We start from the raw sequence: 26,964 nt of genomic DNA on the forward strand, positions 1-26,964 counted from the left end.
AATTCATCACAGGTGCTATTTGCAATTGGCAATGGTCGATCAGGGCCGAGCACCGGAAACGTGGCATCATCGCTTCGGCGGCATGCCCTGGATAGCAGGCTTCCGCGGCAGAGCGGCGTGCCCTTTCAGAGACGCAATGCTGCTTGTTGAAGGCGTGCTCCTGTTCCTATGGCCTGTTGATGATGCTGGAGCCGAGCCAGTCGTGGTCTCGCCCTTCAGCGCAGCGAGCTTGGCCTCCATTGCTGCGATCTTGGCATCGACGCTGAGGCATGGAGAAAGAAAGAAAGACACTGAGCGGTGTTCGGTTGGTTCAAGAGACGCGATTGGAGATCTCACCCTTTCGGCCGTGACGCGCTCTTGATGAGACTAAGCGTTGTAGGTAGGTGAGCGTCGCTCTGGTCCCTATGATGCCTGTGCGGACCAGTTCCAGAGCCATTGTGTCCGGAGTCTTGGTAATTATTCTGCGGGAAGGGAAGAAAAATGAAGAGGGGACGTTTTCAGCGAAAAGACTCGCAGAGAATCGCATTGGCTCGACTCCGTTGTTGGTAATCGAACACGTACTCACGACATTGGCGAATGTGACGATGAGCTTCCTGCCTCGCAGTGTATGATCGTGCGTGGCAGTCAAGGCGTGCAAAGCTTCCTTGCAAGCCCGCACGGGGAAGATGAAGAGACAGGCGGCGAGTATATACGCCAATCGTGCGGGATATGTCAACTTCGGATGAAGCGGTGTGAGGGAAGATGAAGCAAGAACGTTGAACACACCTCAGGCTTTGCGTATTCGATGAAAGCATACCCTCTTGGCTTGCCTTTGAGGGGACCAGTCTTGTGAAATAGAAAGTCGATCTTGGACAGCTTGCCGTACTTGGAGAACGTAGTGACGAGCAGGTACTCGTCCACTACAGGATGCAAGTTCCCCACATACAAGCGCCGACTGTTCTTCGTGCGCTGTGTCGCTGCTGCTGATTTGGACAAAGATGGGATCGAAGTTGCGCGAGGCGACGATGCTAAGCTCGAAATTGCATCCAATGAGTCTGCACTTGATGAGGCGTTAGGCCGAGATATGTACAACTCATAACTCGACTCGTCGCCCATCTTCCTCGCAGACGACGAGCTTGTGGCTTCCTGACTCATTCTGCGCAACGTCTGAAGGTTGTCAGGACGGATATTCGACAGCCGCGAATATGGTGTCGCAAATCGCACGAGGTTCGCCGTGTTCTACAGCACGTCCTGTAGGCGTCTTGCCAAAAGACACCGTGGGTCTTGCAATAAGTGTAACAATCCTCTACCCTGTGGTAGAACTGGATCTACCAGCGTGCCGACCTGTTCACACTTGTTTGTTGGCGTCGCATCCCCTTTGATCATTGGCAACCCGCTGCAAGTAGCCCAGACAGATCCGATCGAATTGAATGCTGACCCCCCAACACCGAATTGGTGGAGCGAGGGCGTCAGCAATGCGACGGACACCAGCTGAAATACTCAGTATCGATGGCCCCAAGTCCAAATGTGTTCCTGTGTCGCTTTCTCCAGTCAATGTTTGATCACCAGCCGTTGACCAACTAATTGCCGATGCTATGTACTGGTACATAGTGTAGACGCGTTCAATTGTGAATGGTACGGTGGTCCATGCGGTGGCAGACTGTGGGTGGATGTTGTGGACTAGAGTGTTTCCTCATTGTTGGATAGAGTGCCGTCGAGTGAGGGTGTCGTCACAGTGGCGAGTCGTGGCCTGGTTCAACCTCAGCCAGCGGGGGTGTGGAAGATTGCTGTGCCTGTGTACTCGGGCTGGATCTTGACTGCAAGAAGCGAAGCAGATGACACCCCCGAACAGAGGCTGAGACTCTCTCGCCTCGTGCCGCGTCGGATGGCTCCCCATCCTCCCTCGATATGGTCACAACGTCGTCCGCAGGAGGTCTCTAGCCTATCCAATGCTACATATACATATCCTTTGCTCTTACTGTCTCTGCATTATCAGCCTCTGTCTGCACTTCCAACAACCGATATCGCTCGGAAGGGAAAGAGCAACGCTTCGCCTATACGCATCTCCAAGCCATTGCTCGCATTCTCGCTAGCTAGCCCGTCCCCCGAAGACATCCCGTTACGACGCGATCAACTTGCCTGTCGCGCTTTCAAGCAAGGCTTAGCACAAAGGTGGCTGCACAGCTTTCTCCATCCACACCTGTCACAAGCCCAGCCGATCACTCTGATCACCACATCTGAAATCAGATTCACACGTCTCAAAGGTTCAACCTGGCCACGACGGAAACACTTCTTCGGTTATCGTGCGATCTCACCAAGGCAAGCTTCACGACTGCACTGCTTGCTTTCTCATCATCACACCACGCGACCTCCTTATATCAATACTCAGAGCGACATCAAAGCCTCCACAGCCGTTAAGCTCTTTCCACGGTGTCGTGTACTTTTACATCCGCGTCTGGCGTAGCACGTTACACAGTGTGGCCAAGTCCATCAACCCGAGTCAACTCTCCCGTCTAGCCTTTGGCGATCAAAAGAGACCCTGACGGTGACTGCGGAGCACGTTGGTCGGGAAACCAAGCAAGGAAACGGATAGTATCTGCAGCTTTTTGGAACCGCCCATCAAGAGGAGAAGCAAGAGGCATCGGAGTATTTCTTTCATCATGAGTGGAAAAATGATGATTTACAAGCTGGTGGTGCTGGGAGATGGTGGTGTCGGCAAGACAGCATTGACTATTCAGGTGAGTGCTTCGCCGATGCTACTAGCACGTCATACACGATCAAGCGTGAGCGTGTGGGCTACGTGCGACGCAATTGCCGTATATGTCTTGCGAGACTCGCGCAGGTAGCTCCTAGCGAGGGAAGGGTGCAAGTGCTTCTGAATGCTTAAGAGGGGTCACTGACCTTGTCGGAATGCTTGTCCTCCTGCCTCTGCACAGCTGTGTCTCAACCACTTTGTGGAGACATACGACCCGACGATTGAGGATTCCTATCGCAAGCAGACAGTGATCGATGGACAACCCTGCATGCTCGAAGTACTAGATACAGCAGGACAAGAGGAGTACACAGCGTTGAGGGATCAGTGGATTCGAGAGGGGGAAGGGTTTTTGCTCGTCTACAGCATCGCTGCACGAGCAACGTTTGAGCGAGTTGAGCGGTTTCGGGCGCAAATCTCGTGAGTCGGACCTGCATCCTCGCCTTCCCCCGGTTGCGCGTGTAAGCCGCTTAACTACAATATCTCGGAATGCTGTCGCAGTCGGGTGAAGGATCAGGAGCCATCAACTGTGCCAATCATGCTTGTCGGCAACAAGTGTGACAAAGTCAACGAGAGGGAAGTGTCGCGAGAGGAAGGGCAAGCACTGGCAAATCGACTTGGCTGCAAATTCGTCGAATCGAGCGCAAAGACTTGCGTTAATGTCGAGAAGGCGTACTTTACCGTCGTGCGGCAGTGAGTGATTCTGCAGCCACCCACCATGTTCTATACGGAGCTGTGGCTGACTGGAGGCAATGGGTTCGCACGGAAGGATTCGCGAGCAACGAGGAGAGACAATCAAGGCGAACACAAAGTCAAAGAAGAGCAAGAAATGCAACATCCTATGAAGAGCTCCAGTCCTTTCCCGCCCCGACTCATGCTGCGTACACGCAAACAGCACCATGATACACCACCACGACTCAAGATATCCAGCAATCGCTCCACTCTTCTGTTTCTACCAGTGTCGCACTTTTTGACGCTCTCACTTTTGACCCAAGCACAACAGTCCGAAAGCACGCATATTCGGGCCCCCTCCCCCACACCCAAACACGCACACACCCCACACGCTCGTCCTTCCAGTGCTCGTGACGTCAGGAGCGAACGCAACGCACAGCTCGTGTCTTATCGAGCAAGACAACTGATGGGACGTACGATGGCTTGGCTTGGATCGATCTCATTGGCCCGGACGGAAGGATGTGGACAGCTCGAGGGTAGCCTGGGACTTCCAAGCAACGGTACTCAAGGCAGAGATACATGTTTCCATCCAGGGCCATGGCTTTAGCAATACCACCCATAAACCTTGCCATCTCCTGTCTGTCTTGATTCCCTTGGTCGGTGGCCAAGCATGAGCGTGACTCTACGTCTCACGCTGCTTGTGCGCCGCGTGCTGCGTAATTGCATGTACATGTCCGTCGACATCAATGTGCCAGGAGTATCTACACATGTGCTGACATGAAGCATTGGCGGGCTTTCAAGCGCTTTCCAACGCAGTTTGACCCTTAACAGCAGCGCGAGCGACTGTTCCATATGGAGGAAGGAGGTCAAGAAGCCGGGCTTGACGGGTGGCTAAAAGGCGGACACATGCACATTCTGTGCCTCAATACTCAATATGGATGCCCAGCATCATTCACCAAAGTTCCGGGTTACCATAATTCGTTGGATGTTCCTTTCAATTCATGATTGTTGGAATCCGGCGCTTTGTAAAAGACTGCAAGACTGAGGCGCTAGAGAAAGTGGTACTGCGGTGATGATAGGACATCTTTCCCTTTATTGTCCAACTGGGATCCATTACAACGAATAAGAGCCCCCAGGCGACCACTTGGGCACCTGTTTTGGTCACTGCAGCGCGCAGTTCTTGCTGTCCGTGTAATCTCAGATGATTACAGCTTGCGGGAACAGCGTGCGACTCAAATGAAGTTGAGTTTTTGGTGGGCTAACTTGTGTCTTTCCACATGGGATCCAGGTGACATGCTGGAATGGGGATGGGGTCAATGTCACGTGAGCGCGTGAGCTGTACGGAAGGTCGCAAGGTCAGAGTTCACAAGCCCACAGGCCACATCGACCACCGCACCATACGTCCACATGTCTCACGATTTCCTCGCCCCATCTTTTCGATGACGTCTCCACGCTTGGAATGAGCATATTCATCGATTGGTAAAGTATCGTCCTGGCCTTTGGTCGCGCTGGAGCCGTCCAGGGCAAGGCAGGGACTCTCCTGTGACAGATATTCTCTTCTAAAAAGCTACGCACTCGCGCCTCAGCCCGGTTTCGCGCGCAGCGATCAAGAGTGGGCCGAGAGTGATTCTTCGCAGGAGATATGTCACGAAGGCATGCGGCCGGTGTGGCGGACCGCTATGCCCTTTTGAACCCATCAGGAGGTGGAGCTGGACCGAGCGCATCCTATCCGTCCTCATTGCGCTCTTCATCACCTTTCGAGCAGCCGTATGGCGGCAGCAATGCGTCATCCTCAGCAGCGGGGCCGTCGCGATACTATGCTGGCGGCGGGGCAAGCTATCCCGGCAGCGCTGCACACTCCGGGAGAGGGACACCAGATTATTCTGAATACGGCGCCCCGAAGAAAGAAAACGGATTGCCAGCGGGTCCAGGACTGATGAGTGGAGCGCTAGGAGGCGGCAGCTGGGGGTCATACGCGCAGCAGCGCACAGCAGAAGATCTCGAGGAGGGCAATGACATCCGTGTGGAAGGCCTGAGTGCCAAAGTGAAGATGCTCAAAGATGTGCGTTCAGACCGCTTCTTGCCACATCAAGTATGCTTGGCTGACGCTCCAGGCTGCTATAGATTACCATTGGCATCGGAAATGAAGTACGCGACGGCAATGCTGACTTGTCTACGCTGGTTCGTTCAGCCGCAGTCTCCTCCCATCTGTGATGACGGCTCTGAAATGCTGGTTTGCCCCAATTTTGGCGATATATTACTTGCAGAGCGATGCTTTTGAGACCACAACCGCCTTTCTGGGCAATACTTTCCACCGCATGAACAGAATGGCAACACGGCAGGGTGGCTGGTGGTGCAACATGATGATATTTCTCATAGTTGTCATTTGGATTTTCGTGAGTGCAAATACTGTCATGGGACCCGAAACGAGGGTTGTCGAGGCTCCGGCTCGCTTCGAATCCATGAATGTGTTCACATCTTTGCTTATTCACAGGTCCTGTTATGGTTCTGGCGGCGATAGCAGCGCTCTGCTACGCAACGCACAATGATTCATGGTTCATCTGGCCTGAATACGTGCACCTTTACTCTGATGAATGGACTCCAGACCTTGGTTTCTGGGAGACTCCCTTCAACCTGAAAGCACATTCGGAGACTGCGACTAGAGGTGTGGTTTGAGACTTCTTCGGCTCGTCTAACATATCTTCTCACTGTTGCTGAGAGTGAGAACCCCCGATCAGGGCCGCTCATCTCGCTTTAGCGGAGCGGGGTTTGATGTTGAGAGCGAGCTTGCTGCTCATTCTGGTCCATTGCTGTGGAAAGAAGCACCTGCGTGCTCAGGAGCGAGAGCAAGATTGATCATATCAATTTCTTTCTTTTCAATGCGCCAGCGTCCATCTTATCAATTCTTTTTCGCATACGTCAGCGGGTCGTCAGGCATTTTGCATCTGGCAGCCTCAGAAAGTTCAACACAGGTTGACGTTCTTCGATGGGTGAGATGAAATGTACACCGCTGGCGGAGTTGATTCCAGCCTGATTTAACATCCCAGGCTGAAGGCCATTGAGCGGCACAAACTCCCAAGACCGCGGCGAAACTAGCGTCTGATATCAGGCAGCTAAGCACCTTGGTGTCGCCCAAGATGTTGGCCAACCCAAATATCGACATCGATTGACCTGGACAACAGGGGCTCGTGAGCGGCGGTACGCAAGGGATTGGTGCAGGATGCGCCTTATTTTACCACCGCACCGCTAGTGGAAAGCTGGTGTAACAACCTTTGTGTGATTTTGGTCTTGACAGCATCGCACTGCGACGCGCTCCTGCAGGCGCGTCCGTGTTAATCGTTGGGCGCTTGGAGGCTAAGGGGAATGAGGTACTACAGATGTTGCGCAGTGCATGAGGTCTTCGTGCCCGTCGAAAGCACCAGAGAAGGCCCGGTGACAAGATCGTCCCTTCCATCGGCCCATCATGCGGAAGCGCTGAGGCAGCAGACTGTGACGGGTTTAAAGCGGACCTGAGCGACGCGCATCATATGAAAAGGGTAGTGCAGCAAGTAAAAGAGCGCACCCATTACTAAGGAGTCGATCGCTTGATCCAGACCCAAGGCGGCATCTCCTTGGTGCCCTCGAACCACTGCCTGTCAGTGGCATCGAGAAGCACTTTGCTGCGCAATGCCTCTCCCGCTTCGGACGCGCGCACCTTCTCACCTCCCAGGCTTTCCTCAAGAAGTCCGTCACCAGTGGCTGCGCACCGTCTCATGGGAGCAAGCAGCCGCTGAATGTCGATGATCTGGGATTACTGAAAGGTAAAGCCAGTATCAAGATATGAGATCGCGTCATTCTTGGCATCCCGTGCGAGGGCCAGCGGGACACAAGCCTTGTAGATGCATTCTCACAGCTAAGGGGTTCATGCTGCATTGAACTACCCGCATGCCTTCGTTGAGGTTGGATCCTTTCTTCTTACCTTTGCGCATAGAAATTGGCCGAAGTCTTTCAAAACCTTTCAGCGGTGCACATATTCCCCAGTGCGGTCGCAACGAATGCGGGTGTCAACAACGGAATGCCACAACCACTGATCTAGCTCTGCTCCATCTTCATGCCACTGATCGCATGCAAGGCGCGTCCGGGGGTATCAAAAAGGTCCGTTCTACCTGATGAATCATCCCAAGGGCCTGCGGCACATCCGGCTCGGTCAGGCCAACTTCTTCGGCTCAAAGTTGAAGCGATCGGAGATCAGTCTCAATGTCCAAGACAGGAACGTACGTGAGACGATCTGGGACAAGTTGGTCAGCCACTTCAAATAGTGAGTGCCCATTGCACGAACGACGGATGCCGCATCAATACTGCTTTGCTGACTACCCGTGCATGAGAGGACCTTTGTACAATGTTTGAGACTTGGCTGTGTGGTCCTTGCTGCGATTACTTCGAGGACGGTTACGACGATTCACTAAATTATCACTCGCTTGGAGGTCAAGTCTGTGTCTGCGCCGCAACGACTTCTGAATTTCTCTTTCTATTTCTCATTTACGTTCTCTTTCTCTTCCAGCAGCTGCTTCATCCTTTCGATACGTCGTTTCTTCTCCACAAGATTGATTGCCTCCCTCAGCTCCGTGGGCGCAGGGCTAGCTGCGACAGCGTCGGGCAAGATGTGCAAGTTATGTCTGACCCAGCTTTTGGTCGTAGGCCCAAGCACAGCGATGCGCGGATACTTGCTTCCCGCACCAGGCTTGGCGTCGATTGGCGGTGGCTCTGCCTCTGCGGGAGGCTCGGGTGGGATCCATTTGCGACACCGGAGGTGCGGCAAAGCGTACTGCACACCTGACGGTGAGAAGAAGACAATCCAATCGGGTTTGTGCGACTGCGCCACCCTGTTCTGTTGAGCTGTGATTGCATGCTCCAATAGTGCTTCGTCCGTCAAAGCGCTGTCCTCGTCGAGAGTGCCTAGTTTATTCTCGTGCGCTTGGGAAGGAGCAGAGCCACTGGCACGGTAGCCTCCGGGCGTCACATTCCACGAACCGCCAGAAGATGGACTGTTTGCGGCACCAGTGCCGTTGATATTGCCGCTGCCACTCGAGTTTCCGCTACAAATCCCGGCACCGACGACTCCAGGTATTGGATAATCAGACGCAGCGATGGGCTCGAGGGATAGTGCAGAGCTGACAAAAGCCTGCGAATTGGAGGGATGCAGAGATTTTCCGAGCAGGGGACTCGGCATGGTGGGCTCGTGCAAGGTACATAGTACGGACGCTCCAGTGGCCGAATTGTCGGTCCCGGGGACGTGCGTTGCGCTGCCTACAGCGCTGGATGACTCCGAGGCGGCCACGGGCATAGCACCTACATCGGCTTTCTGTTGCAGGCCTAGCATCGTCGCTTCCTCTCCGCCTGCTGCTTGCAAGAACGCTGGGGTCGCGTGCACTGCGGCAGGCATCATAATAGAACCACCAGGGCCAACAGCGCTTCCATTCATCTGCGCCCGCTCCCTTGCGCCTGGACCGGGATGTGTCCCTGGCGCAGTACTGGCGCCGCCCAGCGGCGTGGATGTTACACCCGGTGCAAGCGCGCTCGCACTGCCTTCCAGCGGCGCTCCGGACATTAGCGGGCTGGGCAAGCCGTTCGCCAGCACACCCTTATTCACCACATTGAGTCGTTCGGCCAAGATCTTCGCTTTGATGCTAGATCTACGGCTTACGCTTGCGCTGCTCGGCGTACTGATGCTTCCTTCCGAGGCTGGTATGCTCGAACCGCCCGCACTGCCGCTGCTGGCAGCAGGCGCGCTTGGGTCAAGCGCCTGCAATGCGGTGGTGCCTGGTGATCCCGACGCTGCCCCTGAGATGGCAGCGGAGAGCATGTTGGGCGGCGGACCGCTCAGCGCGCTCAGGAGCCCGGTGTTGGTGCCGCCACCATCGCTCTCGCTTGCACTGGGACGCCGGCTGTTGGGACGACTGCTGCCGGGTGGAAGCGACTGCTCGAACGAGCGTAGGTGCGCGTCGAACTCTGGGTCTTCGCTCGTCTCGTAGACTTGCAGCTCCTCGAATGGGATTGGGGACATCTCCCATAGCTCCTTGGATTTCGGCATCGATATCATCCGCCTCCCTAGTGGCTTTGTATCAGCGGCCGCGCCTGCTGCTGGTGCCACCGTGGTCGTTGCTGGCTCTGTCAGACAACCCGCACTACCGTCTTCCTTCGTCGGGCGTGGCCGCCGGACAGTAGAAAGCATGTTGCGAATGGTTGGTAAATTCTTATCCCCGGTCAGGATCAGCAGTGGCTCGATCGGCGGCGGGCCGGTATATTGGGCTTCTTCACCCTCGATGCTTATATCCGCGCCACTTTTACCGTCTAGAATGGTACTGCGAGTCAGCACGGGGCTCCGATTCCCCGGTGAGCAGTAGCCCGGGGGACGCGACCCGGGCCCGTCGGCAAAGTGCTTGATGACATAGTTGGCTAGTGATTCGCCCGTGCCTGTCGCTACCCCGCCGAGCACAAGGCGAGGCCGGAAGGGCGTGGGAAGCGTGATCGCTGCATTCTTCAACGCGTTCGCGGTTGCTGGGCCCACTGCAAAGAATGGGATGCGGGGCCAAAGTGTGAGCGGCGGTGTCGCTGTCAGATGTGAGAAAGCAAGAAAACAAAAGGGGTCAATAGTCGATCTGAACACGCGCGTCGTTGGAAGGAATAACTTACTGTGCGACTCTCCTCGAGCGCTAGCTTCCTCGATCAACCTATTTGCAGCCATGCGCGCTGCCTTGACCCAGGCATCTGCGGCTCTCTGACTGGTGACAATCACGCCCCGATACCGCATCTGCTGCTTGAACACCCTCTGCTTGGCTTGTACGTCCCCAGATTGTGGGGTAGATGTTGCTCCGTTCTCATTTTCATGAGCTGCATGAAAAGCTGACCCTGTTTCGAGCGGGTACTGAGGTAAAACGACGTGCGTGCCGTTAATCATCCGCTCTACCAGCTCTTGGAGGTTGACATGGCTGGTGGTCAAGATCGGTATACTGGATACGCAGTATTCGATCGCATCGTCCATGAGAGCGTTGGTGATGACCTGATTGCCGCCCGTCATTTCGGTCAAACGATTGAGGAGTTTGACTTCGTCTCCATCCTTGCTCATCAGGTGGTGCGTCGTAAGCGTCGGGTCATCCACGATCCAGCGGCCTCTCCGTCGGCCGGTAGTGGACAAGTTGAGCGCGGACTTGAGGATTTCTGCGCCGGAGCGGTCCATCGGGCCCGAGAGCGTGTTCGGGTTGATTGGCGGCGGCAGCGGGGTAGAGGAGCCGCTCTCGAGCGCAGACATGGGGAACGACGGGAGGCAGAAGGAGCCGAATGCATCGTGGTATGGGTCCGTGCCTTCTGAAGAAGGGATGGGTGTGCGGAAAAGCAAGATGGAGAGCGGCGGCGGAGGAACAGGTAGAGCGTTCATGTTGAGCGGACCCACTGCACCTGAAGCCGCGACATCGGAGGCGTTGAAATCAGGCAAGGAGCCTGCGCCCGCTTTCAGCGGTGAGATGGCGTCGTGACTCAGACGATACATACCCAAGTCCAGCACTCCGCTTGTACCCCCACTGACGGACGCATGCCGCGTCATGGTGCTTGCACGAGGGTGTGACGATGGCGGAGGCGGGAATGGATACCTCTGGGCGAGGGCTGTCGGTACTGTCGAGTGAGATGCAGCAGGCTCGGCCGGGCAGCGTGAGCCCTTGTCGTGCCCTGCGTGATGGTGCCAGTCGTCTCCAGGTCCTTGTTGCTCTTGTTGACTGCGTTGACTACCACTACGTCAACAGCTTCAGAGCGTGGACGCGATGCAGTCGGCCATACATCTCGGTCGCTGTGAGAGGGTGTGAAAAACGTCCCCTTTTGCTGCTGCGAGCTGCGAAGCGCCGTTCGTCTCCGCCGTCGTCGGCGTCGTTGTCGCCGCCATGGTGATGGAAACGAAGCAAGGTTTACTAATAGTGCGGCCGTGGGTACCACAGGAGTGTGGATGGGGAAAGTGACGCTGTGCCTTGAACAGTGGAGTGCGAACGAGCTAGCCGCCAGCCCGGTCAGCTGCCAGGTTAAGTCAGGGTTCCACCGATGACTGCCCGGACACTGCCAGGGTGCCGCACTGGTCCCTTTCGTTCTGTGGCTCACGTGGTTCTCTGTCATGTGCGTCGTCAGTGAAACGTCACCATGCGTCCAGTAGAGACGCTAATGTTGATCAATCTCGTCTGTCGACTGTGGCCTGCCTGTGCCGAGTGCTGCTTTCCTATTGAACACCCTTTCCAGCGTCCTGTATCCCCCTTCGACCATATGTAAGGCGGTGCAGATTGCAGACATAGGGTAGAGTACGTAGAGTCTTGCAAGACGGAGGCGAGGAGACGAGCAGCACGCTGCGGGAAAGGAGGTGTTGAATTGCAACAAAGCCCCCTACGATCTCACATGCCTCCTGTGCGAGACCTCAATGTCCCAATTGCAACAGCTGCCGCACGCCAGGTGAATGGAGAGACGGTCAACCAAGAGTTTGACAGTGAGACGATGCGACGATGGATGCGGAGAAAATAACATACAGAGAGCAATGGCAATGTCTTGAGTCTTAGAACCTGCAAGGCACGCAGTACACGAAGCGTCCACGGCTCCTCAATGCTTCGCTCCATCATGGGTTGGCGATCATGTGGTTGTTACAGGGGCTGTCTCCTGAGACGGTGCTGCAATCCATACTTAATGGAAACGAATATCAGGAGCGAACCTTTGACCTGGAGCGCTTCCGCTTTGAATGACGGCAGGCGAGGGCTCACCCACTTTATGCATGCTCCTGCACTATCTTTTTGTTGAAATATGTCTATGCACACGCAAGGATTCATTGTACGAGTGCCATTATAGGTTATCAACTGTGAAATCGCACGCTGTAGGACAGTGGCATGCAATAGCTGACAAGTTGTCGCGCCGCTGCCACACGTTAATTTAATTGCTAGCTGAGGGTGCGGCGATGATGTACAACATCGCACACCTGCCAGCACTAGCTTGGCCCAAACAGTCCCATGCTAGTCCCTTGTCTCCGCCTTTGGCGACGCACAGGGATCTCGTCCTGAGCTCGGCCAGCGCAAGGCGGGCCTGTGTGGTTTGGGCGAGGGTCACACCAGCAGTCCATAGTCAATTTCGCAATGTGAATATCAGACTTTCACGTCTCCAATGCAGTGGTGTCCCCCCCACCCGAACCAGTCACACTCTGGCACACCATACTGACCAAAGGTGTGAGTGAGGGCGCATAGCTCTCATGCACCCAACTCATCTCAGTGAATTACAGGCCTGCCTTGAAGATGAGGGCATGTGCAGTGTGTAGTAAATTGGCATGTATGAGCGCACTGGCGCAAAGGGGAAAGCATCTGGACTCGATAGCTCTCTTTCACCTGATGAATACAAACATGATGGAAGCCCTTTAATACTGCACTTCCATCATTGTAATGGCTTCCCTTCGTTTTAGCATGAATGCAAATGAGGCGCTGCTGTCGCATCGAACAGTAATTGTTATCGAAGTTTCCTCGCGATAGTGCAGTGTATTTTCGGCTCACTGGGCAGATGAACCTCGTTCAGTGTCCCTCTTGTCATCGTTCAGATGCTCCAACTGTGGAGGCCATCCGTATCACCTTGTTAGATGCTTACCTACGTGGTATCCAATTGTGGTGGTGAAGAAGTGCACGCAACCTTTGCAGAGACGAGTTGAATCATGTTTCGGATTCTCGCTTTCATGCTTAACGCTTAGTTTTCTCTCAGTGTAATAACAGATCTGCAGAAGCACAGTGGCAAAACAAACGCAGGTTCTCGACTGATCAACAGTGGGCGACATCGATCAAGTGCAAGAACAAAGAGACAATATGTAGAAATTGAGACCAAACTGACTCTCGATATGGTTGCTGGAGCAGACCATGGAAAGCTTTGGCCTAAATTTCAGGACCTCTGGGACTTGGACTTGGGGACTTGGGAGACATCATCAAGATCGATCACACATCGCTCAATATCCCAGTTCACACGCTCACGCGTCGTGGGCTCTCAGCAATTCTTCGAGGCTGCCGGCTGCGTTCGCAGCCTTGTAGGGCCCGATGAAGGAGACTAGGGTACGGGAGTCTGGACTATAGCGACAACCTCTCTGACCGTTGTGATTTTCACTTTCAGGACTGAAGACAGGAGATTCTATGCACTGGGGTATTCTTTTTTGGGTGCAACCCGGCCCGATCGTTGGGAGGGGTCGACGAGTTCAGTAAGGGATCCCAGCGGTCGCCGTGAGGTACACTCTACGCAAGGCCAAGCTGCCGTGGCGCTGAGTGCCGATGTAACCCGAACTTAGAGATTCCCTGGCATTGTTTTTGAGCACCGCTTTACCCTTTCGGGGCCAAGTCTGGGAGCTGAAGCGACCCACCAAGGATATAAGTCCCGGTGAATTGGCTCCAAAATGCCCTGGAGTTTGCATCAGACATTTTGACCGCCCAATGCCCCCGCCCTGGCACAACTGCCAAATTGCGCCACTTTTTCGGTCAAACGCATGGTCCTAAACAGGGAGATCCCTGGATCAGCGGTAACGGCAGCACCCAAGTGATTGGCGTTGCTTGTGGGGTGTCCATGTCCACCGCCTGCCACGCTTGCGCCAGTAGCGGCGGAGATCTGAGTATCTCTGTGGAGACCGTTGCAGCAGGCTCTAGCCAGCCTGTTGCAGTGCTGGAGACTGCTCTGGCACACTGGAATCTGGAGGTTGGAGGCCCGTGCCACTTACTGATTGAGAGGGGAGAGCAGAACAACGACGTGTGGAAACCTGCCTACTCTCGGCAACGTGTCTACTGATGCTGGTTTCTTCCCCACTCGCGCGCACGCCGCCACCGGCCTCTCCGCTTCTTGGGTTGCCTCTTGCCAACAGCCAAATGTAAACCAGGACTCGCTATCACTACACTCCTTGATAGTATATGTGCACTTTGTTGCATGTCGAGGATCACCGGAAGATGGATCCTGGTGAAAGCTGCAGTGCTGGAGAGGCTGGAAGGCCGAGGTCCGGAAGTGCGACTTCGAGACACTTTTGAGGCTACGTATGTCCTGCAACGCCTGTGAATACATGTACGCGCTCCGCTCCGAATAACTAGTTTTCCTTTTCTGCCAGTTGTGGTTGTGAGCGTGTGCCTAGCCTGTGGCAGAGTCGCAGGAAGATGTCCCGAGACGCCGCCTCCTGTCTTGATTGGAAACCACCCGGACAGCCTTTTCAACAATACAACAGCATGTCGCCTCGTGGCACTTGCTCGCGCGCGTGCCGCCCTCGGCTTGCCATGTGCGCCGCCTGAAAACATTGGACCGATGGGACGCGAATCTGTGGGAATCCTCAATTGGCCCCCAGAAAATGCAATGGCTGTGTGCCGCCGCATCGTGGTAACAGCTCTGGTGCCCAACTTTTAGGGGTGGGTTTCGGTGCGATTTTGGGCAGGCCGCAAGGCGAGCAGTTTAGAGCAAGGCGGATGTTGGCGGCTCCAGTGCCTCCCCTTCCGAAAGTCGATTCCCTTCTTTTTCTCCCTACGCTCTCCGTTGTGAGGGCATCTGTCAACGCGAGCTCACAGATCACTGAGTTGGCTACGGTTGCAGCGAAACCATTCCCCTCTCGGAGTCTCTGATGAGCGGGAGAAGTACCACTCCAGTATGCAACCGTCCGAAGCCATCCCTAGCAGCAGTAGCATTCGCAGCACTCGACAGACGTCGCAGGGAATGGAATTGAACCAAGGCGATTGACTGGGCTTCCCTACTCCCTACTGGGCTCGAAGTACCATCCAGTCGAGGATCGAGAAATCCTCCCGGCCCCCCCGGCGCTCATCCAGGACGACAGAGCAGAAGGAGCTGCAAGTTGAACAAGCAGCTCAAGGACACACTTACGACTCCACACTGCTCGACTGTCTTTCGCTTAGCCCGCCAGATCCTCGTCTCATCGATTCTGCGGGGGTTTGCGAGCCTTCTCTCTGGGCAGACCTTATCTAGACCAAGCGGGGACTTTCGCACTGAAGAGCGAGCTGATTGAGCAGCACTCGGACACATTCATCCTATCTCAGACCTCGGCCCTGAGAATTATCAGCGGCACAGCCACTACCAATAGCCAGAACGGATCAGACCAGAGCCTGGCTTACTTGTGCTGAGTTCAGCCAAGGTCGTTCCTGTGAAGCAAATCCCCAACACTGTGGACTCTTTAAGAACTCGCCGCCTCGCGCGGCTCCTTTCTCATTACTAGTCCAGGGTTTCGGTCGTATTCACATTCAGATTGAGCACGGCGAGAAGGGCTTCTTAATCACACCAACCCCGCCATGGCTACGTCAACGGTCTCGGGCTTCTTGCCTAGGCGCAAGCAGTCCGTTTCGAATGGCTTTGGGGCTGAGTCGCATCATCTGAATCTGCCAGCATCGATGGTACCGCCAACGGCTTCGCCGGGGCCGGCTACATTTCCGGGGAATGCATATCCCTTTGGCGGTGGCAACAGCAGCGGTGTAGCTGGCCCATCGGGGCTACCAAATGGGCATGGACATGTTGGAGGCACGAATGGCGGTTATATGAGTGGCACTTCGACACCTGGCTTGTCGAATGCATCCACCACCTCACTCGTATCCGGCTCGACGATTGTCGCACCAGCATCAACATCAATAGGGTCCAACGCGATGGGCTTGACAGCAGTAGCAGGATCATCGTCATCAGCAGATGGTGGGATAGGTGCTTCGTTGATCCCAGGAGCAGGACCTGGTGGAGCACCCTTGCAAGCTGGCGCACCGCAAGCAGCGAACAATATGATCAACAAGCAGGCAGGTGCTGGCTCGTCACTGTATCAGAGCTGCCTCATGCTGCGAGATCGTTTGTGGAGGGTGGATGGATTCGGACCGGCCTACCTCAGCGAGAACAGCGGGGCAGACGGCAAGGATGGCGAAGACGGAGGCTCAGCCAGCCCCATTACTGATTCATACAGTCCCAACGGGCCACCATCGCCCAAGTCACGAGCCAGCTCTTCCATCAATGGTACACAATCTTCGTCAAGATCGCCCGCTGGCATGTCGGACCCCGTCACCCAGCTCTGGCAGCTCTTCCGGCTCGGCTCCCCGCTCTGCGTCCTCCTGAACCAACTGCTCCCGGCTGATCAGCACTTTCCCACCTCGGTGCCCACAGCTACAGCTGTAACAGCGCCAGATGGGACGCCAGCGCCATCCCGAAACAATGCAAACGAGTGCAAGAAGCTCGTTGCCAAGTTTATCATGGCGCTCAAGACGCATCTTGGCTTCAATACCGAGGAGATCTTCACCATCTCCCAGCTATATCTCAACGACACGAATGGCTTCGTCCGTGTCATCCGGACAGTGTCAAAGGTGCTCGATGCTTTTCAAGAGCGCGGCCTGCTCGTCCCTTCGCAGAAACCTGCGTACGAGGACGAGATTGAGGCGGCAGCGGGTGGCAGCAAGCCGGTCGATGAGCGAGCACGTGTCGTACGCGAGCTCCTGGATACCGAGCGCAAATACGTCATGGACCTCGAAACGCTGCAGGCTTTCGCAAAGTCCCTCTCGCAGAATGCTATCCTGCCAGCCGACACCATCCACAATCTCTTCGGTAATCTTAACACCATGGTGGACGTGCAGCGCAGGTTCTTGATCTGTGTAGAGGAGAACGCGAGGAGACCGGTAGATGATCAGCATTTTGGCCATGTCTTCCGGACAATGGTGAGTGAAGTTGTGCGGCTTTGTGCTGATGAACACGGTGCATGAATGCTCACAGACCCTAATCAATTGCTGTAGGAACGAGACTTCACGGTTTACGAGCCTTTCTGCGCCAATTACGCGCAAGCACTTGACATCATCAGCGCAGAGGCATCAAATATTATGGTGAGCATCAATGCTAGCTATTTTAGTGCATCCAGCAGAGCAGCATTCGCTGATACACAGTATCTTTGCTCTCAGCGCATGAGGGGCATGCCGAACACAGAAGATTGCTACTTGGAGCCAGTGTACGAGCTGCCAACTTTCCTCATCAAGCCTGTTCAGCGAATCTGCAAGTACCATCTCATCCTTGACTCACTCATCAAACGCTCCGCACCAGATGCACCATACCTTGACGAGCTGCGAGACGGTTACTCGATCATCAAAGGCGTAGCGGATCGAGTGAATGAGACGAGGCGCCTGCAAGAGAATGCACAACTCGTGCAGGAGCTCAGCACGCGCGTGGAGGATTGGAAAGGGCATAACATTCTCACCTTTGGCCATCTACTGCTTTCAGATGTCTTCATGGTCGCCAAAGGAGATACCGATCGAGAGTACCATGTGTACTTGTTCGAGAAAATCCTACTGTGTTGCAAGGAGGTGCAGCCGAACGTCAACAAGAAGAACTCCAAGTCAAACTCGCTCCTGAAGCAAAAGTCTGGGCAGATGCAACAGCCTGGCGGAAAGAAGTCGAAGACGACGCTCTTGCTCAAAGGTCGTATTTTCATCAATAACGTCACCGGGGCCTTTGCCAACAACAAAATGACTTGTGAGTGCACCGTTTTTTGCTGATTTACTTTCCACCCATTGCTGATTTCGGCCATCACTGTTTCTGGGGACGCAGCGGCTACGGGCTTGTCAAGTGGACAGCACTCATTGCAAGTCTGGTGGAGGGGTGATTACGATCAAGAGTCATTCAGTCTGCGGTGCAAAAACGAGGAGCAGCTCAAGCAATGGCAGACGGCGTTGAACAAACTCATCGAGGACGTGCAGGCCCGGCGGCAACAGCTGGCAGCGCAATACGGTGCCGGGGGCGTCTCACCGTCTGGCAACATGGCAGGCACATGGGCCCTTGGCCGTCGCATCACACAGACGCAGAGCCACTTCCCGCAGACGCCGGTCACAGAACAAGGTGGTTTCTTCCCGCTCACGCGAACCGAGTCCCAGGCCGGGTATCACTCGGGCGAAGATGTTTTCGACGACGACAAGATTGAAGGACTTCGAGAGGAAGGCGCTGCCTCGCACGACAGCTTCTCCGGACGCGGCACCCCACTCGGTGGTCGCCTATCGCAACCAGCCGAGACAAGAGATCGCAAACTCTCCCTATCCCACGAGATGCTGCGTCCGCGTGCTCAGACCGCGGATCAGGACTCGGCGACCATGTCTCAGTGGCGAGCGCAAGCTGGGGTACCTCCACCTGTGCCGAGGCAGAACTCGGTCAGCGCTACCACTTCCGCAGAACAGACACTACGCAAGGCTTCCAGCAGTCGACAGCTCAGACAGCCGGTCGGTTACGCAGCACAGGGCTTCTCTGGGTATCCACGACCGCCTCGGCAGGGTAATGATGTGCCCAATGGCGAGGCTGCTGATGCGAGCGTCTTCATGAACGAGGCTGCGGACCGAACGGTGACGCCTGGCTCTGCCGCTCCGCAAGATGACAAGAGAGGCTCAGCGCACAGTAGGAGCCGCTCAGCGAGCAACCCGCAAGCTTTCCACTTGCCAGCTACGATGCAGCACCTTCGTCAGCAACCGCAGCAGCTGCGTGCATCACCCGCGTCGACCATACCAAGCAAGGACCAGGCGCGGAGCAGCAGTAGCCAAGGAGGGCCGAGCATGTTGAGCTATCTCGCCAGCGATGCTAGAGAAGTCGACAAGCGCTTGTCGAGCTCCAGCGTCTCGACTGTCGACTCGGTACGCTCGGCACGCTCGCGTCCCGATTCGACGACCGGCAGCTCACCCATCACACGGAGCGGCAGTTCGGGGGGCTCTGGTGTCGGCTCTCAACCGAGTCGCCCATCCATAAATGCACAGGCCGGGTCGAACGTCATCAAACTGATCGTCCAGGTTGGAGAGGACCGCTTCACGCAGGCGGTATTTGCAACAATTTCGTTTGACGACCTTGTTTTGAAGGTCGCGAATAAGGTGCGCGTCTGCGCCGGCCGTGGCTCCATTCCAGAAAGTGGCATCAAGCTGCGGTACATTGACGAGGACGGGGATCGTATCATCATGAAGAACAACGATGATGTTCAGATGGCTTTCGAAGGCGCACGTTTGGGGGGCGGTGACGTGCACCTCATTGTGTCGTAGCAAGAAGGGCGACAACGAAGTTCTCGCTCCATCGGCCTCTCACCTCCACTGGCTCCAACACGCATTCCTCGTTGAGCATCTGCCCAACAAGGCACTCCATACAATCTGCATCTACACACCTATGCATCGGTGACATCTCTAACTTACCGGATGTCTCAATATATCTTGCATCTCTGTCGCATACAATCGCCACAATCCTGCCTGGCCGAGCGCTGTCGCTTCTCAGCGCGCACAACGACAACGCTTGTTTCCTCGTCTACGGTCTTCTACGGCCGGGCATGGATGCTGATCTTAGCTTCGTTTCTTTTGGGCTCCTCCACGTCCTCATCATTATGAAACTGATGAGGGTGTCAGTGCCGGGCTTAATCAATTCGTTTTCCCCTGGGCTGTATGCTTCCTTCACACCATTAGGCACCGCGTCGGAAAGGGAAGTCCCCACTATCTATGGCTAGGCCATCAAAGTTGTATTTGTAAGGCATGGTCGTTTCGGCTCAATGCTTCTAGCTTGAAACATCAATCCAAATTTCTAAAGGCATGTCGAGACGGAGCAGGGGAAACAAAAGCAATCTAGAGACGGTGTGGAGAGTACAAGCGAAATTGGCTTCTCGAGAGCAGCGGGCGGCTCGAAATGATTACACCGCGTTGGGCCCCTTGTCAAATCGAACCGGCTGTCCGGGCCTTCCTTCGGACATGAGAACGACTGCATACTTGCCAGAGATTCTCCAGCCAGGCTCCTCCTGATCCAACCTCTGAGCGATGGCGTTATCGACGCCAACGACGACGTCCGACTTGATCGTCCTCAGGGAAATCACGGGTGGCGCGCCGTCCTCGCTTGCGAGCGGGCCGATGGCAATGTCAAAGGGCGTGTCACTGGGACTGCACGGAGTGAGCAGGGATGAACAGGGCCGCTGCATCAGTAAAATGTTGAGGGACAACCGCTTAGCATTGTTCCATGAGCGACTTACGCTTGGCAATCGTAAGTCAGCTTTCGGTGGTTCAGATCGCCCTTGAAGAAGACGCAGTCCGAGTCGGCAAGGTGCAAGAACAGGTCAGGTGCCTGTGTACACAGAATAACAACTCGTCAGATGTCGGGAATGACGCAGTGACAACCCTCGCCTCGCGTGCACGTAGCCGCTGCTCACCTCGCCCGAGATGGACCAGAAGGTGTAGCCCTTGGATTTAAACAGAATCAAAAGGCAGTGCAGATTGGGTCAGCAATTGGGAACTAAAAGCCACTCGTAGACTGCTGTAACCTGCGCATCAGAAGCGCAGATAGCTGGCATTGGTACTCACAGTGCACCAGAATGGATGTTGCTCATAGATCCACTTGCCCTGCCTGACATAGCTCTGCCATCTCTGACCCAGAGACTTGAGCGAAGCGAGCTCGGCGTCGGTACCGTTGGGGAAAAGGCTTCCGTAGACCATGGTATTGATGAGCCAGTCAAAGTCCTTGCGCGTGACGTCAGATACAAACCAGGGCAGGCGCTTGCCGTGGAACCGGACCTCGGATGCGATGCCCGACTGGATTAGCCAGTCGGCATAGACCATGTCGCAGTACAGCTCGAAACCTGCACATACACACATACAATAGTTTGACCATGAGGTGAGATGCGCTGCTCTGATGACGAGGGCGGAATGCACTCACCGGCATTGTCCAGAACAAAGTCAATGCGTCCATTTTTCATCTTGCCAAGCAAGCTCCACAGCTGCTCGAGGTGGTTACCAAGGATGTTCTTTTCTGTGTCTGCCAGGTGTTCCCCTCCGGTGGACTGCAAGTTTCTGATGTCTTCCTCGGTCATGTTGATCAGCAGTGACAAGTCGGTCTGCGAGTAGAGCGATGAAGAAGGTCATGTTTCAGAAGTATTTAGAATCTGCTTGGGTGAACGCGACTCACAGCGTTACCCCAGAGCGAGACTTGCGTCAGCTCGTGGAAGAGGAGCTGTTTGGCCTTTGACTTTTCATCTCTTGTCGCGCCAGGCTCGTGCTGGAACGGCTCTGCGAATCTAGTTGAAAGCTCGAACACTGCCTGACTGGAACGCGAAAAGGTATCGCACTTTTGCCTGAAGAAGACGTCGTAATCCTTCCAGTACTTTGACACGCTGAAGCACTCGTGTAGACGGCGGTACTTGTACGCCTCGGCGAAGAGCCAAGGTGCGTTCATGAATGTCTTGCCTGTAGCGTTGTTTGTTTATGGGCAAGAGCGTGCACAGGAAGAGGAGGGGTGAGCCTGATACCATCAACTCGGCGAAATCGAGCCCGCTCACCTCGGAAGAATTTGGCAATCTCTTTGTTCCACAGGGATACATCAGCTTCCGAATCATCAATGATCGGCCTACAAAAAAAGTTTAAACGCTTCAGTCAGCAGCCGGCGCCAATCCACGGGGGCGACCGAAAGGTCTACTCGCACCTAAGCTTGGCGTTGTTGTTCAAATCCTTCATGAGCTGGTTCATCCGACTGACGCACGCAGCCAAGTCGGTGATCTTGTCTTCGTCGTGCTGTTCGTTAAGCGTGCGGATCGTATCGTCGATCGCCTTGCCCAAGATCGTCGGGAGACGCTTGCCCATCGTCTCGTGGGCAAAAGAGAACTCGTGGTAGCCTCTGTATGCGGGCCATGGCGGGTTGTTGGGATCCACGCGCGATGGAGTTCGTGGAGTGTCGCGCTGATCAATCGAGACCAGGGCGAAGAAGGGAGGTCAGCCGAGGGACGAGATGAATAGCGCTCTCGCTCACGCTCCCTCCTACGAATGCCCGCATCCGACTCACATCAGGAAGAATCTTCTTAGGCGGCAAGTTGCCCAAGTTGAGCACCGTGCGAGCTGCCGGTCGGGCAGAAGGGTGTGATTTATCGGTCATGGTGTGGCTCACAAGCACTTGCTTCGTTTCCAAGAGCTGTTCAGAGGCGAACAAACAAAGGAGTAGTGGGGCGATGAAGAGGGTGACTTCCTTCCAAAGTGAAGGATTCCAACGTGAGCGGCCCTTTTATTAGTCGTTGATACACTGTGGAGACCTTCGTGCTCTACGAAGCCTTTCATCGGCGATTGCAATATGCTGCGAGACTGTTGGACAGTGCATAGAATGGACGCTGGGTGAACAGAAACGATGTGATCGAGAGCCTTGTCCTTCGCAAGCAGTTGGTGAAACGCATTGGCACTCTCTTGACGGCAGGCGGGGCACCACAACAGAGCGAGTCAGACTCTGCACGGGGGCAAGCCGCCCGCAGGCAGCCCCCCCCCTCCAGCGGAGCGCGCCAGGCGTGTCCCTGATGCAAGGTCCGTGCGCAGTATGCAGATTGCAGGCATTCGGATAGCTAGGATCCACAAGGAGGTGGTTTTTACAATCGAGAGAACACCAATGACTTATTGGAAAGACGCCGATGCGGTCATGTCTATGTCACTGTCCACAACGTCCCACTTCAACCTCTGTACAGATGCTCCAAATTCTAGCACGTCAAGAGGCAGCGTGTTCAAGTGTTATATAAACATGCTTACTATACGGGTTGAGGGCACGTAAATCCGGCCTCCCTTGCAAGCGGTGTCCGTCGTTCTCCCTGTTCTCCATTACAATGGGCGCCGCGTCTGTCTACCCTACCTTTCTCCCCGCGCGACTTGGCTCCAAGAGCTCTTGAACTTCTTGCCTGCCTTCATGTTGGACAGAATGAAAAGAACACTAGCGACAACGCTGATTAGCACAATTTTTGCTGCATGTGCAGACGCGAGCGCATTGCAATTGCCGCGGTTGCGACGTGGAGACCTAGCGGGGCAGGCGCTGCGGAACAAGAGTTGATGCAACAAGCTTCAGCGATTCGCTTTTTCGAACCAAGCTGTGCAAGTATGCTCGTACTTCGCGAAGGAGATACTCACAGAGGATGACGGCTCCAATTTGTCTGATAGCATTGACGAGTGTGTCGAAGATCGCTTTGATCGCATTAATGGATAGTGCCAAATGGCAACAATGATGTTAACAAGTCCCTGGATCAGGTCGGTGATTCCGCTAACGAGAGACGAGTTGGCCATACATGTTTCTCTGCTATGCTCGCCTGGTGAATTATGTAGAATTTGTTGCTCGCTGTATCTTCACATAAGTGGATGCATCTGTTCGCGTGACCAGAGATTCGGCGAATCCACAAAGCCTCTTTTGTATCCTTGCTCGACATATGTGAGGCAGTGCTGGGGCAATGAAGGAGTCACGACTCGGCCCTGTGTTCAATACGGCACGCACTACTTAGTCCCCGCCTGCTCGCGAAAGAGTGACGTTGATTCAAGCGCACGACGTTGATTCAAGCGCAAAAAGCGACGTCAGCCCTGTACTGGTCTCCATGTGTGGCTCCTCCATCATCACTCAAAGACGCCCTTTAAGCAGACCACTCGCTACACACAAGCAGGAGTAACATGATTCACCAAAAGCTCCGCGCTCGGGCGCACGAATTTCTTTCTCATTCGCATTTACGGGCGGCTTTTAGACCAACTACAATCACGCTGGCGCGAACCAGTGGGCATTTGCTATCCATTTCGCCTTCGGCCCACATGCTAAATTTCTCTCTCTATTTGAGTTCAGGCGGACGTCATCCTCTTTTCTGCCTCCTTGAAGTTTATTACATCCCTGCGGAGCGCGAAGTGAGCGTCAGTAAGTCGACAAGCGCCCGCAAAAGGAACCACCGGGAGGCAGGCTGTACGCAAACCCACCAGATGGCCTTGAAGTAGTCGGCCTTGACGTTCTGGTACTGCAAATAGTAAGCGTGCTCCCACGCGTCGATGCCGATGAGTGGGATGTGGGCTAAGAGGGCATGATAATCAAGATATCAAGGTAGAATCAGCGAATGTTTCCCTCCAACAGCTTGCTAGGCTTAGGACTCACTGATGAGAGGGTCTTGGTTGGCCGTAGTGACGATGTCCAGCTTGCCCTTCTCCTTGTCGTAGCCGAGCCACCCCCATCCGGAGCCCTGGATGCCCGCGAGTGCTGTGTTCATCTTGCTCTTCAGGCCATCCAAGCTGCCAAAGTCCTTCTCGATCTGCTGCTGCAGAGGACCAGCGCTGAGCTCTCCTCCACCTTGCTTGGGAGGAGCCAGGTTGGTCCAGAACAGAGAGTGGTTCAGGTGACCACCGCCGTTGAAGTTGAGCGCCTTTTGGGTTGCGATCGCCTTCTTGACATCCTTCTTGGCCAGCGCATCGCTCATCGCCTCTTCGGCCGCGTTCAGATTGGTGACGTATGTGTTGTGGTGCTTCTGGTGGTGCAGCTGCATGATCTGCGCGCTGATCGCGGGCTCGAGCGCCTGCATTGCGGAAAGCAAAACACCCAGGTGCAAACAAGAACCCAAGTCGCCGCACAAGTAATGCAAGAACGATAAGTGTGTGAGGCATACAATAACGTTCGTGAGTCTCCTTTCCAATGAGCTTTAACTGATTGTATCCGAAGCATATACACCAGTCCCTTCACTTACACCGAAATCGTACGGAAGGTCGGGCAGAGTATGCTTGCTGCGAACAGCCATAGCGACACCAGCCCTGCGGGCAGGCGCACTTGCGCGGACAGCGCCGGCCACGGTCGAGCGGGTCAGAGCAGTGCGGACCATCGTTACTTGAATATCTCGTCTTGCTGTGCGTATGCAGTGCTGAGATGATCTACGAGTCGTCAAGATCCAGGATCTGGACACCACGCCTGGTAGGTGAGAAGTAAGAGGTGGAGTGCAATTCTCATCCCAGATCGATGATGAAGTCATTGATTCTCACCGACTCTCGACGAGACGATGTGGCCGCTGTGCTGGGACGGGACCCGTCCAGCGTCCCAGAGGTGCCAGCGCGCTCTCTCTCTCCTCGCCTCACTCGCTTTCTAATCTCGCCCCCTTGCGTGTTCATCGCAAGTTCTCAAGTTTCGGTGCAACCTTTTTTTTCTTTCGACGCCTCCCAAGTTCACGCAGCACGCTGCAGCTCGTGACTGTGCGGTGCTCGCACTGGCGCCACATTTTGTATTTTACCATAGCCTTTTCATGCACTCTAGGTCATCTCACTTCGCAGTCTTTGCAGCATCTTTCTGGTTGTTCATGCTGGGGAGCTCAACTCAACCGACAGCCTTCCAAGTCATCATCCTCGGCACGCGCACCCATTGGACTCACAGCAATGTCAGCTGCAGCCGATCCCCTCTCCCTGCAGGAAGGCGGCACATCATATGACCCTTTCCCCACCTTTAAGTACTCCGGGCCCCTTCGGCCTGCCTACCCGCTCTCGCCCAAGTCAAAAGTACCCTCGCACATTGTCAGACCCAACTATGCGCGCGAATCGGTGAGCATAATTTCCAGAGAAGGCATCAGGCTGCAGTGGGATATGTGGTACGAGGTGCGCACCTGCTCGCATTTCTTTTCCATGTGCAGGTGTCTGTTTTGCGACGACGGCTCCAATGTTCCAACGGGGTGATCGCGAACATTAACTTGGATGCTGATACGTGCTGGTCGCTTGTCGAAGTTTTTTCAAAGCAAGAACATCAAGATTAACAGCAAAGAAGAGCAAGAAGGTGTACGCAAAGCTGCTATTGTGAGCGTTGCACAGTACAGCTTGTCATGCGCTGGCGTGGTCGATACTAAATACCTTCTTGTCACGCACTATCGCTTATTAAGCTCGCCCGAGAGGTCCTCGACATCTGCGGTGCAGCGGTACGACCGGGGATCACAACGGATGAAATCGACCGGATATGCGTCGAGGAAGCGATCAAGCGCGACTGCTACCCATCGCCTTTGGGGTACCATGGCTATCCAAAGAGCATCTGCACGTGAGTGTGGATAGTGCAGAGCGACAAGTACACACACGTGTTGAATCACTTGGGACCGTTCTTCAGATCAATAAATGAGGTTATCTGCCACGGAATCCCCGACCAGACCGTCCTCAAAGATGGAGACACGATCAATCTGGATGTGACGCTGTTTCACAAAGGCTTTCATGGCGACTTGTAAGTCAAGCTTTACTTGTCTGTCGTTTCACACAATTTTGCTTACTGACTCGTTGCCGTCCCCATCGGTAATAGGAATGCCACCTACGCAGTTGGCGAGAAGGCGCGAGAGAATGCAGACGCCATGAAGCTCATCAAGACCGCTCGAGCCTGTCTCGACGCGGCGATATCCCTATGCGGACCCGGCATCCCCTATGGTGCGATTGGGCATGTGATTCAGCCACTCGCTGAAGCACAGGGGTGCGCAGTGGTGAAGAACTATACCGGCCACGGCATTGGCCGTTACTTCCACGGTTCGCCGACCGTCTTCCATCACAAGACCAAAAAGGCATATGGCGTGATGCAGCCGGGACATATTTTCACAATCGAGCCAATGCTAAACTTGGGCGACAAGTGGCAGGATCTCAGTTGGCCGGACGACTGGACCGTCACGACAACCGACGGCGCGTGGTCTGCCGCCGCGGAAGAAACGTTGCTCATCACGGAGAATGGCGTCGAGGTGCTCACCGCGCAAGGTGGACCAAGGAAGTACGACACGACGAAGCGCAGGCAGGCGTGGGCTGTGCAGCAGCAAGCCCAATCAAAGGCCAAGTGAA

General features: G+C 54.9%; 10 protein-coding genes across 10 annotated transcripts; 6 read left to right on the forward strand and 4 right to left on the reverse strand.

The window, feature by feature from the left end:
• Nucleotides 1–66: 66 nt before the first annotated feature.
• K437DRAFT_218643 (RNA-binding domain-containing protein) lies at nt 67–1,095 on the reverse strand (the record flags this gene model as incomplete). The annotated part of the gene is made up of 4 exons (XM_013391015.1): nt 67–262; nt 337–461; nt 569–643; nt 766–1,095. 4 exons carry the CDS (start codon nt 1,093–1,095, stop codon nt 67–69), a joined length of 726 nt encoding a protein of 241 aa, XP_013246469.1.
• Nucleotides 1,096–1,750: 655 nt separating this feature from the next.
• Nucleotides 1,751–2,621, forward strand: K437DRAFT_3683 (uncharacterized protein). The gene has a single exon (XM_013390914.1). The coding sequence runs from the start codon at nt 1,865–1,867 to the stop codon at nt 2,441–2,443; it is 579 nt and encodes a 192-aa protein (XP_013246368.1). The 5' UTR covers nt 1,751–1,864; the 3' UTR covers nt 2,444–2,621.
• An 18-nt stretch (nt 2,622–2,639) lies between these two features.
• On the forward strand, nt 2,640–3,576 carry K437DRAFT_277100 (small G-protein Ras2; the record flags this gene model as incomplete). Its single annotated transcript, XM_013391016.1, has 4 exons — nt 2,640–2,717; nt 2,916–3,151; nt 3,233–3,424; nt 3,501–3,576. The coding sequence occupies 4 exons, from the start codon at nt 2,640–2,642 to the stop codon at nt 3,574–3,576; spliced, it is 582 nt and encodes a 193-aa protein (XP_013246470.1).
• A 1,469-nt stretch (nt 3,577–5,045) lies between these two features.
• Nucleotides 5,046–5,924, forward strand: K437DRAFT_289492 (uncharacterized protein; the record flags this gene model as incomplete). The annotated part of the gene is made up of 4 exons (XM_013391017.1): nt 5,046–5,465; nt 5,528–5,584; nt 5,671–5,799; nt 5,898–5,924. The coding sequence occupies 4 exons, from the start codon at nt 5,046–5,048 to the stop codon at nt 5,922–5,924; spliced, it is 633 nt and encodes a 210-aa protein (XP_013246471.1).
• Nucleotides 5,925–7,731: 1,807 nt separating this feature from the next.
• On the reverse strand, nt 7,732–11,074 carry K437DRAFT_3752 (uncharacterized protein). Its single transcript, XM_013390915.1, has 2 exons — nt 10,076–11,074; nt 7,732–9,994 (listed from the first exon to the last, which is right to left on the reverse strand). The coding sequence occupies exons 1-2, from the start codon at nt 10,980–10,982 to the stop codon at nt 7,911–7,913; spliced, it is 2,991 nt and encodes a 996-aa protein (XP_013246369.1). The 5' UTR covers nt 10,983–11,074; the 3' UTR covers nt 7,732–7,910.
• A 1,154-nt stretch (nt 11,075–12,228) lies between these two features.
• Nucleotides 12,229–12,913, forward strand: K437DRAFT_3831 (uncharacterized protein). The gene is made up of 2 exons (XM_013390916.1): nt 12,229–12,536; nt 12,643–12,913. The coding sequence occupies exons 1-2, from the start codon at nt 12,360–12,362 to the stop codon at nt 12,811–12,813; spliced, it is 348 nt and encodes a 115-aa protein (XP_013246370.1). The 5' UTR covers nt 12,229–12,359; the 3' UTR covers nt 12,814–12,913.
• Nucleotides 12,914–15,565: 2,652 nt separating this feature from the next.
• Nucleotides 15,566–19,570, forward strand: K437DRAFT_3872 (uncharacterized protein). Its single transcript, XM_013390917.1, has 4 exons — nt 15,566–17,088; nt 17,164–17,250; nt 17,326–17,893; nt 17,969–19,570. Exons 1-4 carry the CDS (start codon nt 15,697–15,699, stop codon nt 19,429–19,431), a joined length of 3,510 nt encoding a protein of 1,169 aa, XP_013246371.1. The 5' UTR covers nt 15,566–15,696; the 3' UTR covers nt 19,432–19,570.
• A 415-nt stretch (nt 19,571–19,985) lies between these two features.
• K437DRAFT_241850 (DUF89-domain-containing protein) lies at nt 19,986–22,483 on the reverse strand. The gene is made up of 9 exons (XM_013391018.1): nt 22,196–22,483; nt 21,839–22,092; nt 21,696–21,763; nt 21,326–21,603; nt 21,077–21,254; nt 20,725–20,999; nt 20,574–20,603; nt 20,397–20,488; nt 19,986–20,307 (listed from the first exon to the last, which is right to left on the reverse strand). The coding sequence occupies exons 1-9, from the start codon at nt 22,283–22,285 to the stop codon at nt 20,064–20,066; spliced, it is 1,509 nt and encodes a 502-aa protein (XP_013246472.1). The 5' UTR covers nt 22,286–22,483; the 3' UTR covers nt 19,986–20,063.
• Nucleotides 22,484–23,835: 1,352 nt separating this feature from the next.
• On the reverse strand, nt 23,836–25,093 carry K437DRAFT_252996 (putative SOD2-superoxide dismutase precursor, mitochondrial). Its single transcript, XM_013391019.1, has 4 exons — nt 24,870–25,093; nt 24,287–24,701; nt 24,115–24,205; nt 23,836–24,031 (listed from the first exon to the last, which is right to left on the reverse strand). The coding sequence occupies exons 1-4, from the start codon at nt 24,999–25,001 to the stop codon at nt 23,983–23,985; spliced, it is 687 nt and encodes a 228-aa protein (XP_013246473.1). The 5' UTR covers nt 25,002–25,093; the 3' UTR covers nt 23,836–23,982.
• Nucleotides 25,094–25,545: 452 nt separating this feature from the next.
• Nucleotides 25,546–26,963, forward strand: K437DRAFT_218693 (methionine aminopeptidase; the record flags this gene model as incomplete). Its single annotated transcript, XM_013391020.1, has 5 exons — nt 25,546–25,751; nt 25,899–25,956; nt 26,040–26,191; nt 26,258–26,368; nt 26,444–26,963. The coding sequence occupies 5 exons, from the start codon at nt 25,546–25,548 to the stop codon at nt 26,961–26,963; spliced, it is 1,047 nt and encodes a 348-aa protein (XP_013246474.1).
• Between the last annotated feature and the right edge of the window lies 1 nt (nt 26,964).

This window comes from Tilletiaria anomala, assembly GCF_000711695.1.
Source record: "Tilletiaria anomala UBC 951 chromosome Unknown K437scaffold_1, whole genome shotgun sequence".
NCBI classification, from domain to species: Eukaryota; Fungi; Basidiomycota; class Exobasidiomycetes; order Georgefischeriales; family Tilletiariaceae; genus Tilletiaria; species Tilletiaria anomala.